At 44.3% G+C, this 17075-nt stretch overlaps 1 protein-coding gene across 1 annotated transcript in view; it reads right to left on the reverse strand.

Annotated features, from left to right (window-relative positions):
• Positions 1-17075, reverse strand: part of LOC137570837 (saccharopine dehydrogenase-like oxidoreductase) — a 196534-nt gene that overhangs the window by 86605 nt on the left and 92854 nt on the right. The window contains exon 7 of the mRNA XM_068279545.1: positions 1336-1453. Coding sequence (XP_068135646.1) covers positions 1336-1453 — 118 coding nt within the window. The remainder of the gene's footprint in view (positions 1-1335; positions 1454-17075) is intronic.

Below are 17075 nucleotides of genomic sequence, written 5' to 3' on the forward strand. Positions count from 1 at the left end.
CGGCAGAAAGTCAGCCCAGCGGGAGGGTCTGACGGACCCGTTGTTTACTACAGTATGGTGTGTGTACGCGCTTTTAAGGACAAGAAAAGGAGGTAAGAATGATTTGTTGTGGTTGTATGACTGTGCAACAAGCTGTCAAAGCTGCACAGCACAGATTTGTGAAAAATGGCCTGGTCCCTGGGGGGAGGGCAGTGTGAGAGGGAGGTGTAAGCCTGTGGTCCTGAAGTGGTTAAAAGCTGCATGCTACACTCGCTTTTGTAGTGTAACGTGCCTTCCTTAGTTATGCGCTTTGCTTACATAGCAACGTGCTTTCCTTTAAATGCCGGCCGCTGCTTTGAAGTATCGCGGTCGCTACTATGTTAATTAACAGTTACTATGTAATTAACATAGTAACTATGTTAATAAACATAGTAGCGTGCACTCTAGTGAAGTATCTCGGTTGCAATACTTAAAAGCAGCGGGCGGCATTTGCTATGCTATATAAGCAACGTGTGTAACAAAGGAAGACACGCTACACTGCAAGAGCGAGCTTAGCACGCAGCCTTGAATTGAGTGCAGGGCTTGTCATGGAGCTCATGCTGCTTATAGCAGCACAGCTTCATTAATCAGCCCCATAGGCCTAAACCCCAACACACCCTAAAATCTATATTCTACAACTTATCACAATTAAAATAATACCACGTCTTATTTGATAGCTAGTTGAGCTTCTAGCAGGCAATTAACTCCAGAGTGTGCATATGGCTTTGTACAGGCCAATCTTTTCCCCACAAAGTATTTTAGCCCCATCCTGTGTTTACATAGCCCCAGAAGAGGATAGAAGAGAATTAGCATTATGGAATGCTAATAACCAAGGCTATTCAAAAGTGGTTGTTTTGTAAGCTACCTACTCCTGCAGTTTTGCTGAAACTTTTCCAAGCTTGATCATAATTTTGAAGAAAACAAAATGTTTTTGAATGATGGACTGAGTTTGCCATTACCTTATTTTTATATGACAGGGATCCAAGCTTAAGTTTTTTTTTTTTTTTTTTTTTTTTTTTTAGCAACGAGCACTGTTAAAGTATCATAGAGGGGCTAAAGGAACACCGATTGGTCAAGGGATCACTTGATACCTTGGGCCAATCACAGCAGCCACAGAGGGCAAGGGATCACATGATCCATTTACCCAACCACTGCGTGCACCCGATCGGACCAGGAAGTTTCAGTGGACAAATCAAACAATTTTTTAAACTTGTATAACTGCCCCGTCTCTTCCCCACATTTATAATTCTATCAGATCCAGATAGTTTACACCTTTAGAAAATAATTTAAATGCCAATCTGTTGAGTAATAACTTACAGGAGTTTCCTGCAGGCTGTCATACAAGTAGCGCTGCGTCCGTTTAACAACTGAAGAATCAGATCCCAAGAAAGGAATAGAATACTGCTTTACTTCATTGCTGTAAAATACTAGTCCCCTGGAACAAAATAAATTCAGATTAAACATTTTATAAGTGCCCCATGCTAAAATGTTTGCTTTTTTATGTCAGAGATATTTGACAATAGTAATAGATATCCCTTCGCGCTATGTTGCAGAGACTTGCAGCCACCCAGTGCACAATATACTGACAGGCGGCTGCCACCAAATAAACCAAACATAAAAGGGTCAGGTCTCCGGTCCACAAAATAAGATCCAATTTATTTAAAACCAGTTAAAACAGTTTCAAAATCTAATATTCACATCATGCGTCCTTGCAAACAGGACCCTGGTGCATAAATAAGTATTCAACAATAGTGCACATAAAGTGTAAATTGCAAATATACAGTAATTGGAAGTATACAATTTCCCACTTCTCCAAATCCCAACCAGTTTTCGGCCTTCCGCCATCATCGGGTAAACTATCCCCAGACAATGGAAGAAGGCCAAAACCTGATTGGGATTTGGGGATATCGACTATTGTTTTAGCAACAATCTGAATAAAAGAACCTCTGGCAGCTCGACTTATTCTAAGTGTCAAGCGCTGGTATAAAGATACTACCTACTTTCAAAGATATTTGCCTACAGTGAACCTCTAAAACTATGTACACACGGTGGATTGAATGTAACTGTAACAGCCGGTGAAGACTATGCATGCTGTGTGTGTACAGCAGTCATCCAAAGTCTCAAAGTTCTACCCTCAAGGCCCAAATGCATTGTTATGCCCACGCTAAATTGTTCCCTTGTGTGCAGCTCATTGTCCCACTGCCCCCTTCTATAGCCACAGATGTGACGCTAGGCTGCCAGCTAGTGATGCTTCTGTACAGCATTGGGCCTCAAACTGCCGCCTAAGGGATCGAGGCCCAATCCCTGATAAGTGACAGTATCCATCACTGTTTACAGAACTGTAGAAGGTTCATAATCTGTGGAACAAAATTTAGAATGTTAATGTAAATGTTTTGTCCCACAATGCAATTGCCTTTATAAATCATGACTGTGGCTGTCCGACTCCCGCAATGCATTGTGGAACTTGAAGTTCCTTAACAGCTGGAGAGCCAAGTTTGCAGATCACTGAGCTAAGGTAAGGTGATCTTTGATTAAATGGCTTGGATATATACAGTATCTCACAAAAATGAGTACACCTCACATTTTTGTAAATGTTTACTTTTGATGAGACACCACTGAAGATTTGACAGTTTGCTACAATGTAAAGTTGTCAATTGATTCGCAGTGTAAATTTGTGGTCCCATCAAATAAGTCAACACACATCCATTAACCACTTTACCCCCAGCGGTACGTATTTCTCCGTCCCTTTTTCAACCCTGTTACCACCAAGGGACGGAGAAATCCGTACCCGATGCCGCTCCCGCCGCTGTCCACGCTCTCGCTCATCCGTCCGCGCGCCCCCGCGCTCGTGCACGCCGCCGCCCGCTCGGAGATCAATGAACGGGAAAAACCTTTCCCGTTCGTTGATCTCTGCCCCCCGCAACGATCAGCTGCTTCTACGAGAAGCAGCGATCATTGTGAGAAAAAAAAACAGTGTCCCAGCCTCCTAACCCTTCCTACAAGCGTACTTCCTGTACACTTGCAGGTCGCATAAACAAAAAGTTAATGTGGCCATCTTGTGGCCAAATAGTAAAACTACACCCTAAAGCATTTTTCATATACAAATACATTACTTTTACAATAAAAATTAACTCATTACCTCCTACACTCCCCAATTTATTTTTGTAATGAAAAAAAAAATTACAATTAAAAAAAATACATAAATAGTTACCTTAGGGACTGAACTTTTTAAATATTTATGTCAGGAGGGTATAACACTGTTACTTTATAAACTATGGGCTTGTAATTAGGGATGGACGCAAAACTGAAAAAAATGCACCTTTATTTCCAAATAAAATATTGGCGCCAAACATTGCGAAAGGGACATAATTTAAACGGTTTTATAACCGGGACAAAAGGGCAAATACATTTCATGGGTTTTAATTACTGTAGCATGCATTATTTAAAAACTATAAAGGCCGAAAACTGAAAAATAATTTTTTCCCACATTTTTTTCCTATTTTCCCATTAAAACACATTTAGAATAAAATCATTCTTGGCATAATGTCCCACCTAAAGAAAGCCTAATTGGTGGCGAAAAGAACAAGATATAGTTCATTTCACTGCGATAAGTAATGATAAAGTTATAGACGAATGAATGGAAGGAGCGCTGAAAGGTGAAAATTGCTCTGGTGCTCAAGGGGTAAAACCCCTCAGTTGTGAAGTGGTTAATGTTCACACCACTGACAACAAAAGATGAGGAATGTCAAAACTGTACCCAAAATGTCAATATTTTGTGTGCCCATCATTATTTTCCAGCACTACCTATACAATATTGGGCACCGAGTTCACTAGAGCTCCACAGGCTGCCCTGGAATCCTCTTCCACTCCTCCATGAACAAGCTTATGGATGTTAGAGACCTTGCCCTCCCCCACCTTCCGTTTGCGGATGCCACACAGCTCAATAAGGTTAAGGTCTAGAAACATGCTTAGCCAGTCCAGCACCTTTACCCTCAGTTTCTTTAGCATGGCAGTGGTCATCTTGGAGGTGTGTTAGGGGTAATTTTATTGGAATAATGTGGTGTGTGCCCAGTTTCGAAGGGAGGGGATCATGCTTTGCTTCACAATATGTGATGGTATTCATGGCTACCTCAATAAACTGTACATCCCCCGTGCAGGCAGCACTTATGCAGTCCCAAACATAACACTCCCACCATCATGCTTGATGGAAAACTGAAGCGAGAGGTATATAGAGGCTGCCATATTTATTTATTTATAAGCAATACCAGTTGTCTGGCTGTCTTGCTGATCCTCTGCATCTAATACTTTTAGTCACAGACCCTGAACAAGCATATGCAGATCAGGTATTTCTGATAATAATGTAATATCTTACAAAATTAGCATTATGCTTGTTTCTGATGCAATTCATACACTACTGCAGCCAAGTAGATCAGCAGGGCTGCCAGGCAACTATTAATACTCAAAAGGAAATAAATATGGCAGCCTCAATATACCTCTTACCACAGGTTCACTTTAACAAACCTGCTCCCCATTCACATCCCAGACTTTGCAACACTTAAGAGTAACATAACACCAGGAACGGAAACTGTCTAATTTTGCAAAATGTTGACATTCTACAGTATACTTAGTGGTATATTCACTCTTGTTGCCAGTGGTTTAGACATTAATGGCTGTGTATTGCATTATTTTATGGGACAGAACATTTACACAGCAATAAAAGCTGTACAGCTGACACATTGTATAAAAGTATCATATCTTCAGTTATCCCATGAAAAGATATAATAAAATATACAAAAATGTGAGAGGTGTACTCATTTTTGTTAGATACTATTTCTGTCTATGTGCAATCCTGGCCAAATTTTTTGAAAATTATACAAATACTGTTTTTCATCAAGTTGCTGCTTGCGTAGTCTTTTGATATACAGGTAGTCCCCGGTTAACGAACGAGATAGGGACTGTCGGCTCTTACTTAACCTGAATCCGTCGTTAAGTCGGGACTACCTGTTCTGCTGCCATTTTTAATGCAGAGTATGCGCAGCGGAAGGTAAATAGAGGATATCTCACCTGTTCCATGGCTGTAGACCAGGGGTCCCCAAACGTTTTGGGCCAAGGGCCGGGTCAACGTACTTCAGGCTGCTGGGGGGCCGGGACATACATAAAATGATGTAGAAGTCTTTGCGGGCCGGACAGTGAAGCATACCCAGGTGACAACCTGCAGTGGACAGCAGTGTCACCTGATGTGGAATTTGATTGGAAACCAGCAAATGACTGCTTTCTGGCTTCCATGTGGATGGGTGGTGCCAGCACTGCTATTCTATATGCCAACTAATAATATTTAAAGATGTAGCTGACCTCATCTATAAGTAATACAATTTGTTTGAGGAGGGCCGGTAAAAAAGCCTCAGGGGGCCACATTCGGCCCGCGGGCCTTAGTTTGAGGACCACTGCTGTAGACTGTCCCATCGTGCTGCCTGGAAGCTCCGCTGCCAGTCCTCTCACTCCATCCACTGTCCTCCCGGCGGCTTCACATGCGTTGCATAATGACGCATTAGCAGGCGCCGCCACTATGGGGATTCTCCTGATTGCGTCATTATGCAACGCATGTGAAGCCGCCGGGAGTACAGTGGATGGAGCGAGAGGACGGGCAGCGGAGCTTCCAGGCAGCACGATGGGACCGTCTACAGCCATGGAACAGGTGAGATATTCTCTGTTTACCTTCCGCTGCGCATACTCTGCATTAAAACCGGCAGCAGAACAGGTAGTCCCCGGCAGCGTGCAGTCATCGCGTCAGGTCGGCGGGTGTTCGTATCGGCGGGTCGTTTGTAAGTCGGGCATTCGTGAACCGGGGACTACCTGTATGTCAGCTGTTTATTTGGTGTATGAAGTATACTGTAAATTACAAGCATTTCTTAAAATGTACAGAGGCGACATGTAGTCCTTCAAATAATTATTTCGAGGACTACTTGCTGCCCTCTGAAGGGTATGGAAGGACGGCTGGTTTTAGCACTCCACTTCGTTTTTGTACATGGGTGCTGATCACACTTGGACATCCTGAGGTGACATGTGACATGAGATAAACATGCTTATCTACAGTACAAAAACATGTTAAAGGGATCCAAGCAGCTCTTGGCTTCAAATAGCTGCAAGGGCTGCCATTGTTCAGAAGCTCACTCCCCTGCTATTTTACAACTGCTATTATCCAGGCTAGGTGTGAAATTTTTCAACTGTAACTGATGTTTTCTGTTTGAAGTACAATGGGGGTTTGTTTGTGGTCAATTAAGTCTAAAGAGGTGATTTCTTTTCTGTCTTCCACCATCTCCTGCACAGGGACCGCAGGTCCTTTGCGGACGGACAAAGTGGCCAATTTAACCCTGTTGTATTTTATCGGTATAAACTGTATTTCCATGTGTGCCTTAATGGAAAAGTATGTCTGGACATTTATGTTGCTATGAGAGATTTACAGTGAATCTAGTTGATCAGCTGGGGCCTTGTGCAAAGCCTGTGTTTCATAAATGACTTTTTACAACCACACACATCTGCATATGAGTAAATAACACAGCAAAGACAATGGCCTCAGACACTGACCCCAGCCCCCGCAAATGGCCATTGAGGAGAAAAGCTGAGAGGAAGCTGGTTTGTCTGGTTTGGTCAACAATGGTCCATGGGACTAGCTACAACAAGTTCCTTCCCCCAGCTGCTAAGGGCAGGAACTATTGATGATGTATAACAGAGGAGGAGTCTTTATGCCTGTAGTATCCAGATATAAGACAATGCTTGAGAAGTTCTCTCTCTCTTGGAATGCTGACATGGACGGTGAGATAGAAAGGGGCTCAGCTAATGAAAGCGTGTGACTGTGCATAGGGTATATAGAGCCATTATGTGAGTCACATAGTTTGTATGCTATAACTTGTACATATGTAAATCTGTAAATAAACCCCTTTTATTTAACCCCTTTGAAACGACCTCAAGTGTCTGGTCATTAACATAGAAATAAGTTAACATAAGCTAGAGTACATTCTACAAACCCTTAGATGTAAAAAAAATGAGGTAAAATTAAAGTTTTTTTTAATAATAGACCACATTTTTAGAATGCATTTTTAATTTGCTATAGAGCTGCCCTGGGTGTTAAAAATGATGCTCGGTTCACTTTAATAGCCAGGCTGTCTTACGTGTTTTATTTTGCTGCCTGAAGGAGTTAATTTCTAAGCATGAAAGGGACAGCTTCTGTCTTGTAGGTACCTTGTTGGGGAATATAGTAAACATCACTGATAAGCAAATTACAACCATAAATGTTTTCCTAGCAGAATACAACTTCTTAGGACAGGGGAGAGATGGGACGAGATAAATAGTTATATGATGATATAATAGATTAGAGACAGTAAACCATTCAACCTACTTTGTAAATGTTTAAAGAGAACCCGAGGTGGGTTTGAAGAATATGATCTGCATACAGAGGCTGGATCTGCCTATACGGCCCAGCCTCTGTTGCTATCCCAAACCCCCCTAAGGTCCCCCTGCACTCTGCAATCCCTCATAAATCACAGCCACGCTGCTGACAAACAGCTTGTCAGAGCTGGCTGTGTTTATCTCTATAGTGTCAGTCTGCTGCTCTCCCCGCCTCCTGCAGAACTCCAGTCCCCGCCTGCATCCCTTCCCTCCCTGCTGATTGGAGGGAAGGGACGGGGGCAGGGACCGGAGCTATGCAGGAGGCGGGGGAGCAGCTGAGACTGACACTACAAATGTAAACACAGCCTCACAGCATGGCTGTGATTTATGAGGGATTGCAGAGTGCAGGGGGACCTTAGTGGGGTTTGGGATAGCAACAGAGGCTGGGCTGTATAGGCAGATCCAGCCTCTGTATGCAGATAACATTCTTTAAACACACCTCGGGTTCTCTTTAAAGGGGTTCTTTAAAGGATACGTCCAAGCAGAATAAAAAACAAAAATCCAATAGCACGACAGTGTGACCCGCACAGTGGAGCGCAGAAGAGCCGACCCTGAAGCTGACCTGGCGAGGTCGGCTTCTGCAACGGAGGAGACCGGGAGCCACCGGAGCTGGAGGAAGCCCCAGGTAAGTGGATTTTTTTTTTATTCTGCTTGGACGTATCCTTTAACCTCTTGAGGTCCACAGGTTTACACCCACCTAGTGACCAGGTGATTTTTTTACAATTTAGCACTTCGCCATTTTGAACAATTTATTGCTCGGTCATACAACTTACCACCCAAATGAATTTTACCTCCTTTTCTTCCCACTAATAGGAGCTGTATTTTGATGGTCTCTGATTGCTGCTGCTATGTTTATTTAATTTTATATATTATAAATATATATTTTTAAAACATTTTAAAAATTAAAGGAATACTATCGATTAAAGCATTTTTTTTTGTTTTTAAATGCTGTATGTTAGGGCACACATTACCACAAGTACTAGGAGCAATTTAATTCCCCATACAGCTCTGCCTCTCTGCTGTAAAATCCTCCCTCAGTTTTAGATACACAAGTGTTAGGCTCTTAAAGGGCTAGGCCATGTCCCTGCACAGGGGGGTTGCCATCAACTCCTCAGTGTATAGTTTAATAATCACCTTGCTGAAAGAATCTTATTCAGATGGTGGGAAGGGGTTAAAGATTCCAGCAATGTGTGTTTATTATCTTTGCTTCTCTGACTGATAAACATCCTGACAATGCCTTTGTAAACAGCCACCCTTGCTCTCATAACACTAGAAGATGCAGCCTGGAAATTAACATCACAAGCATGCCAGTCAGTCAGGAAAAGTGTAAACACATCTCCCTGCTAGTTATATTTCAGCAATATAACAGCTCATCTAGTTACCGGTTACCTCCTCAGATCAATTATGTATAACACTGATACACGCTAAATTCATATAACACTTTATTAAAATATATAAAAGATTTGGATCACTCTCCACACACTCTCATTAACCAATCATACTCCAGAGAGGCCTCTCCACTTGCACTATCTACCTCCTACCACTACTAAAAAACAATTCAAAATTCTCTTTAGGGGGATTTGCGTTCAAAAAGCTACCATATTCTTCCTTTACTTCATACAGTTCTGCTGAGTATGTAAATTTTCCTTATTGTCAGTTTCTCCAATTCAGGGATCGATTCCCATGTATACAGTTCATTCAGATCAGCAGCATTAATACACTCACGTGCCTCCTTATGCTGTATATACCACTCTATTGAAGTCCTTTTCGGGTCCTGGCCAGTTATCCTGTCCCTGTCTGGGTCTCACCAGACTCCGTATCCCCAGACTTGTCTCCTATGCCCGCCGCTTGCCGGACCAGCGTCTTCATGCGGCATACGTCACTTCCGCATAGAAATTACGGAAGGGCGCCCGCCGTGTAGTCAGTCTCTCGGCTTCTCGCGTGCTCTGCTTTGCGGTGACGTCACCTTTGTAGGCTATTGGGATTTTTGCTGGCGGTTGTTGCGCGCTGACAATCCGCTCCTTCCAATACCTTTGCAGATTCGTGTGGGCAGTTAGTTTACTTCTGCTGTAACCTCTACGCGTTTCAGCCGATAAATCGTCGGCCTTCTTCAGGAGGATTTGAAATTATGGAACGCTTTTACACTGGCCATTTTTATAGTTCCTTTGACCTCAAGAGTTACTCACTCCAATTTCCCTGGGGTGTGGTTATGCAGTCACCTGACATTGGACTCCATTTTCCTGTAGTCCAATTCCATACTCTAAGATGTGTTCACATTAAGGAATAATTATAAGGAATACAAAAATTAAAAAGTTAAAATATTAAAAAATATAAAATAAAAAATAAAACTAAAAGGGGCTTTAACACCTATAACTTCTCTTAACTCTCTCTCTCTCTCTCTCCATTCGTCAACACTTCATATAAAATTCCCCATATCGGTCCTCTCCCCAATCATCTGATATTATTCACATCCCAAAAAGATACACCACCGATTTTTTCTAAAAAAAATGCAAATAGCTCCATTTCACTATTCAGACCTTTTGGGATAATTGTATCCAACTGATAGATCCATTTCGATTCGTTACTAGACATCTTCTGAATATAGTCTCCCCCCCTTCTCCCATGATTTATTATCTCCAATCCAAAGAATATGGTTCCCCTTAGACTCCCCCCATGTTTTTCTTTGTAGTGTTTTGACAATGGGTGTGCTACATTCTGTTTCCCAATCTTATTAAAATGTTCCGCTATCCTACTCTGTAGGGCCCTCTTTGTCCTACCTATGTACCTCTTCTTGCAGGGGCATTGGATACAGTAAATTGCCCCACATGTAGTGCAGGTTATTTGATCTTTGATCTTATATTTCACTGAATCTGGTGCCTCAACCTCTATTATTCTACCCGCAGTGGCGGCTCCAGCTTTAGATTTTTGGGGGGGCTCAAAGGGGGCACGAGGGCTGGCAGGCCGGGCTTGGGGGGGGGGGATTTGCGGCGAAAAATTGGGCGTGGTCATGATGTCATGTGGGCGGGGCTAACTGTAATGTAGTTGTACCAGCTAACGTAGTTACATGGAAAAAAAATGAAGTAAACGCACATAATGACAGACAGCGTTTCCCCATTAAATGCACATAAGAGACAGCTTTTCACCAGTTAATTCACATAATGATAGACTGCGTTTCCGCAGTAAATGCACATAAGGGACAGCTTTTCACCAGTTAATGCACATAATGATAGACTGCGTTTCCCCAGTAAATGCACATAAGGGACAGCTTTTCACCAGTTAATGCACATAATGACAGACAGCATTTCCCCAGTAAATGCACATAAGAGACAGCTTTTCACCAGTTAATGCACATAATGACAGACAGCCTTTCACCAGTTAATGCCCATAAGAGACAGCTTTTCACCAGTAAATGCACATAAGAGACAGCTTTACACCAGCTAACGCACGTAATGACAGACAGCTTTTCACCAGTAAATGCACGTAATAACAGACAGCGTTTCCCCATTAAATGCACATAAGAGAGCTTTTCACCAGTAAATGCACGTAATGACAGACAGCGTTTCTGCAGTAAATGCACATAAAGAGACAGCTTTTCGCCAGTTAATGTACGTAATGACAGACAGAGTTTCCCCATTAAATGCACATAAGAGACAGCTTTTCACCAGTTAATGCACATAATGACAGACAGCGTTTCCCTAGTAAATGCATGTAATGAGAGACAGCGTTTCACCAGTTAATGCACATAATGACAGACAGCCAGTGTCCCCAGTATATGTAGTCAGGCTAGTGATGGTGGGCTGGGGGCCCCAGGGCAGCTCAGGCCTGGCGGGAAGGCCTCAGGCCTGGCTGGTGGGATGGGGGGCCCAGGGCAGCTCAGGCCTGGCTGGTGGTGGTGGGATTGGGGTCCCAGGGCAGCTCAGGCCTGGTGGGAAGGCCTCAGGCCTGGCTGGTGGTGGTGGGATGGGGGGCCCAGGGCACCTCAGGCCTGGCTGGTGGTGGTGGGATGGGGGGCCCAGGGCAGCTCAGGCCTGGCGGGAAGGCCTCAGGCCTGGCTGGTGGTGGTGGGATGGGGGGCCCAGGGCACCTCAGGCCTGGCTGGTGGTGGTGGGATGGGGGGCCCAGGGCAGCTCAGGCCTGGTGGGAAGGCCTCAGGCCTGGTTGGTGGTGGTGGGATGGGGGGCCCAGGGCACCTCAGGCCTGGCTGGTGGTGGTGGGATGGGGGTACCAGGGCAGCTCAGGCCTGGTGGGAAGGCCTCAGGCCTGGCTGGTGGTGGTGGGATGGGGGGCCCAGGGCACCTCAGGCCTGGCTGGTGGTGGTGGGATGGGGGGCCCAAGGGCAGCTCAGGCCTGGCTGGTGGACTGGGGCCCCAGAGTCAGGCCTGGGGCCTGGGGGTTGTTGGTGGTGGTGCTGCTGGTGCTAGGCTCAGGAGGCCTGGGGGGGCTGCGGCAGAAAGAGACAATTTGGCAGTTGACTGGGACTCTGGGAGAGGAGCCACCGCCCACCGCACCCACCTGGAGTTGTCGCGGAGTTCCGAGTCCTCCTGCTCCTGCTGGCTGCTGCCTGGCTAGCCTGGCTGTGTCAGTGTGTCAGCCAGGTGAGGTCCAGAGGGTCCAGAGAGTCCAGCCCCGCTGCCGCTGTCCTGTCCGTGTGTCGGTGGCGTGTCTGTGTCAGTGTGACACACAGTGACAGGCAGCGTGACTAGCCCGGCCACCCCGCAGAGAGAGTCTGTCTGTGACGCAGACACTTTTATAACGCGGCGCCGCTATACTACGCGGCGCCGGCGAGTTGCCACCCACCACGACGTTACCCCTGGGGCGGGCCGCGCTCTGCATGACTCACTCAGCTGAGCCTGCGCCCGGCCCAGGACAGATGTCGGCCGGCCGGCCAGCCAGGGTGGGTGGGTCCGTGGGATCGCTGCTGGGGTGGGTGCCAGCCCAAGCTCTTGCCCAGTCGCCCTCCTCCCAGACTTCAGGCAGCCCTCGCTCACTGCAGTGCAGCTGAGCCAGGTCGGGTCGGACACAGCCGGCGGCGGCGGGGGGGCTTTGAGGGGGGCTAATGAGCTGCCAGCTGGGGCTTAAGCCTGGGTAAGCCCCAGCGTGGCGCCGCCACTGTCTACCCGGGTTTCTGGTCTTTCTGCAATTAAGGCAAAAACCACATCTTACAAAACCCGCCCTACCCCTTCCTTTCCCATTCTCAGCCAACCCCCCTTTGTATTCATTAGCTGCAGTAGCTATTGATAGCCCAATATTTGGAGCCCTTTTAAAAACAACTTGTGGTCTTTCAGGTATCATCTCACCCAGAATTTTGTCCTGTTTTAGGACATCCCAATGTTTGTTAATGATATTCTTTACTTTCTTTGATTGTACGCTATACTGTAATGTCAAACTAAAGTCATTATCTTCCCAATCTTTTTTCCTGCCGGTAGTCAGCAATTCTTCACGATTCCTTTGTCGGACCATCTGTCTAGATTGTTCCACTTTCTCTATCGGATATCCCTTTTCCAAGAGACAGCTCTCCAGCTTACCCGCTTCCAGATCATAGTCCCTAATATCAGTACAGTTGCGGCGCAGTCTGGAGAACTGTCCCCTGGGGACCTCATTCAGCCACCTAGGTAGATGGCAGCTTGTATATAAAATATAACTGTTGACATCAACTGCTTTTTGAAAAGTTCTTGTATTCAGATCAGACTCCTCCTTCTCATGTCTCCTGCATGTTGTGACACAGTGACAAAGTATATTTGCGAGCTGTGTCAGGAATGAAGGATGATTTTTAAGCAGGGAGAGAGATGTGTGAGGAATGAAGGATGATTTTTAAGCAGGGAGAGAGAACTGGGTGAATAAATAAAGTGCCCCTAGCACTAGTGGTAATGTGTACCCTAATATACAGTGGTATGCAAAAGTTTGTGCAACCTTGTTAATAATCATAATTTTCCTGTATAAATCGTTGGTTGTTACAATAAAAAATGTCAGTTAAATATATCATATAGGAGACACACACAATGATATTTGAGAAGTGACATTAAGTTTATATGATTTACAGAAAGTGTGCAATAATTGTTTAAATAAAATTAGGTAGGTGCATAAATTTGGGTACTGTTATTTTATTGATCTCAAAACTTTTAGAACTAATTATTGGAACTCAAATTGGCTTGGTAAGCTCAGTAACTCCTGACCTACATACACAGGTGAATCCAATTATGAGAGAGTATTTAAGGGGGTCAATTGTAAGTGTCCCTCCTCTTAACTTTCTCTGAAGAGTAGCCACATGGGGGTCTCAAAACAACTCTGAAATGACCTGAAGACAAAGATTGTTCACCATCATGGCTTAGGGGAAGGATACAGAAAGCTATCTCAGAGATTTCAGCTGTTTCCACAGTTAGGAACATATTGAGGAAATGGAAGACCACAGGCTCAGTTCAAGTTAAGGCTCGAAATGGCAGACCAAGAAAAATCTTGGATAAACAGAAGCGACGAATAGTGAGAACAGTCAGAGTCAACCCACAGACCAGCACCAAAGACCTACAACATAATCTTGCTGCAGATGGAGTCACTGTGCATTGTTCAACCACTCGGCGTACTTTACACAAGAAGATGCTGTAGGCTAGAGTGATGCAGAGGAAGCCTTTTCTCCGCCCACAGCACAAAGAGCCGCTTGAGGTATGCTAAAGCACATTTGGACAAGCCAGCTTCATTTTGGAATAAGGTGTTGTGGACTGATGAAACTAAAATTGAGTTAACTGGGCATAACAAGGGGCAGTATGCATGGAGAAAAAACAACACAGCATTCCAAGAAAAACACCTGCTACCTACAGTAAAATATGGTGGTGGTTCCATCATGACGTGTGGCCAGCGCAGGGACTGGGAATCTTGTCAAAGTTGAGGGACGCATGGATTCCACTCGGTATCAGCAGATTCTGGAGACCAATGTCCAGGAATCAGTGACAAAGCTGAAGATGCGCTGGCGCTCGATCTTTCAAAAGACCATGACACTAAACACTGCCAAAATCCACTAAGGCATTCATGCAGAGGAACAAGTACAATGTTCTGGAATGGCCATCTCAGTCCCCAGACCTGAATACAATTTAAAATCTGTGGGGTTAGTTAAAGGGGAACTGAAGTAAGAGGTATACGGAGGCTGCCATATTTATTTCCTTTTAATCAATACCAGTTGCCTGGCAGCCCTGCTGGTCTATCTCTCTGCAGTAATATCTGAATAACATCAGAAACAAGCATGCAGCTAGTCTTGTTAGATCTGACTTTAAAGTCTGAAACACCTGATCTGCTGCATGCTTGTTCAGGCGAGGCAGAGGAATGGCGGATCACAATGGGTAAGACCACCGGGACAGGGAGGGAGGGGACAAAATCCCAGACAAATAGGATATAATGTGCCTATTCAAAATAGGTATGACCCTATTAGACAGGAAGTGCAGTTTGAGCCTTTTTTTGGGGATGAGCAGGGGGTACAACCAAACGGATTGGGGAATAGAAGGATACAACAGACCCATCCCCGGAAAAAGAGGACCAGAAGGGAAACAAGGGGAGGGTGAAAGCAATTCGAAAATAAGAAAAGAGTAGAAGCCCAGGGTATTTTTAATCTTAGTGGAGTGGGGTTGTCCAAACCTGAGATTGAAACCTTAAATGAAGGTCTTAAATTTGCCCCCAAAAGAGGTATAAACAAGTTCAATACGTATATAGACTTAAAAATTCACACGCAAATTAAATTTAAAGAAATATTTCTTTAAAAAAAAGAAGGACCTACAGGAAGGTTCAACCCACCTGTCCAGCATTTGAGAGGGGCAGGACAGTATAAACATACAACACTTAAGAATAATTCAATCTTTAACCCACAAGAAACTGGTTTTCATGCGATAGGTGTCTTCAAAAAATTGGTGATGGACGAGATAAATGCTATTCCGGAAAGGAAATACCCAGGGGTACAAAATGTGGCTAGGTCCTTACTAGAAGAAAAAAACTTGGTGATACGTCCCGCGGACAAGGGGGGAGGAGTGGTAGTCCTAAATAAAGATCAATATAACAATGAATTAAATAGATTGGTGTGGGACCAGAGCACTTATACTAAACTTAAAGGGGATCCCACGCAGAAGTATTATGGTGAGCTTAGACTGCTCTTACGGGAGGGGTTGGATGCTGGGTTCCTGGGGGACAGTGAGTTTAGATACTTGCTCCCCTCGGCACCACGCATCCCGGTCATATATCAAATACCTAAGATACATAAGGATATGCAGAATCCCCCAGGAAGGCCCATTGTCAGCGGAATCGATTTATTAACACATCGGCTGGGACAATATTTGGATAACTTCTTGCAACCATTGGTGGAATCGTTGCCACATGTGTTAAGGGACACTAAACACACATTGCAGTGCATCGAGGGTACGTCGGTTAGGCACGGGGCTTTGCTGGTTACTGCCGACGTATCCTCGTTGTACACGAATATACCTCAAGATAAGGGGATCCAAGCAGTAGAATATTTTATGAAGCAAAATGGGAAATATCCGAGGATCAAATTAAGTTTCTTATAAAAATTTTGAAATTTGCTATGGAAAAAAATTATTTTTGGCACGGAGGTGATTACTATAAGCAACATAGGGGTTGTGCCATGGGGGCGGGGTTTGCCCCCCGCTTGGCAAACCTCTTTATGGGAAAATGGGAACAAGAGGTGTTGGCACAGGAGGGGTCAAACCAGGTGCTAACCTGGAAAAGGTATATTGACGACTTGTTTATAATATGGGGGGGCACTAAAGAGGGTTTGGCACAATATGTTGAAGCACTTAATAATGAAGTTAATATTACATTGTCATATGAGGCTCACAGTGAAACTATTCACTTTTTGGATTTATCACCATCTATAGTGGAGGGGGTAGTGGTTTCAAAAAATTACTTTAAAGAGACAGACCGGAATGGGTATATTTCAGTACATAGTGGATATCATCCAAATTGGATAAAGAATGTCCCAAAGGGCCAACTGATGAGGGTGAAACGTAACTGCACTGGGTTAGATGATTTTGATTCACAGGCACAGGTGCTGGTAGACAGATTTATAGAAAAAGGGTACAATGAGGAATTTTTACAAACACAACTAACAGATGTTAGAAATAAAGATAGAAGGGAATTACTGCAGGATAATGAAAGGGGAGGAGTAAATAAGAAATATGAAGTAGCCTTTATCTCTGATTATAATGAACAATATAGGACGGTGCAGGGGATAATAGGTAAGTATTGGGACATTCTTACGTCCGATACAGAGCTTAGACAGATCCTACTTCCTAAACCGAATTTCATATATAGAAAAGGCCGCAATTTGAGGAATTATTTAGCGCCAAGCTGTGTGGAACCTAAAAGTAGAGGAGAAAGACTACAGGGGTGGCAGCAACAAGGTTTTTTCCCCTGTAGAAAGTGTAAGGGGTGTAGGGAGATAAATACAAGTCGTTTGCAGGAAGTGGTGGGATATGCTAATAAAAGAACAAAAATACGTCAGTTTATCTCATGTAATGACAAAAATGTTGTATATATGATATGGTGCCCGTGTGGCCTTCAGTATATAGGAAGGACTACTAGACCTTTGAGAGAACGCATAGGAGAGCATATACGCA

This window comes from Hyperolius riggenbachi, chromosome 4, assembly GCF_040937935.1.
Source record: "Hyperolius riggenbachi isolate aHypRig1 chromosome 4, aHypRig1.pri, whole genome shotgun sequence".
NCBI classification, from domain to species: Eukaryota; Metazoa; Chordata; class Amphibia; order Anura; family Hyperoliidae; genus Hyperolius; species Hyperolius riggenbachi.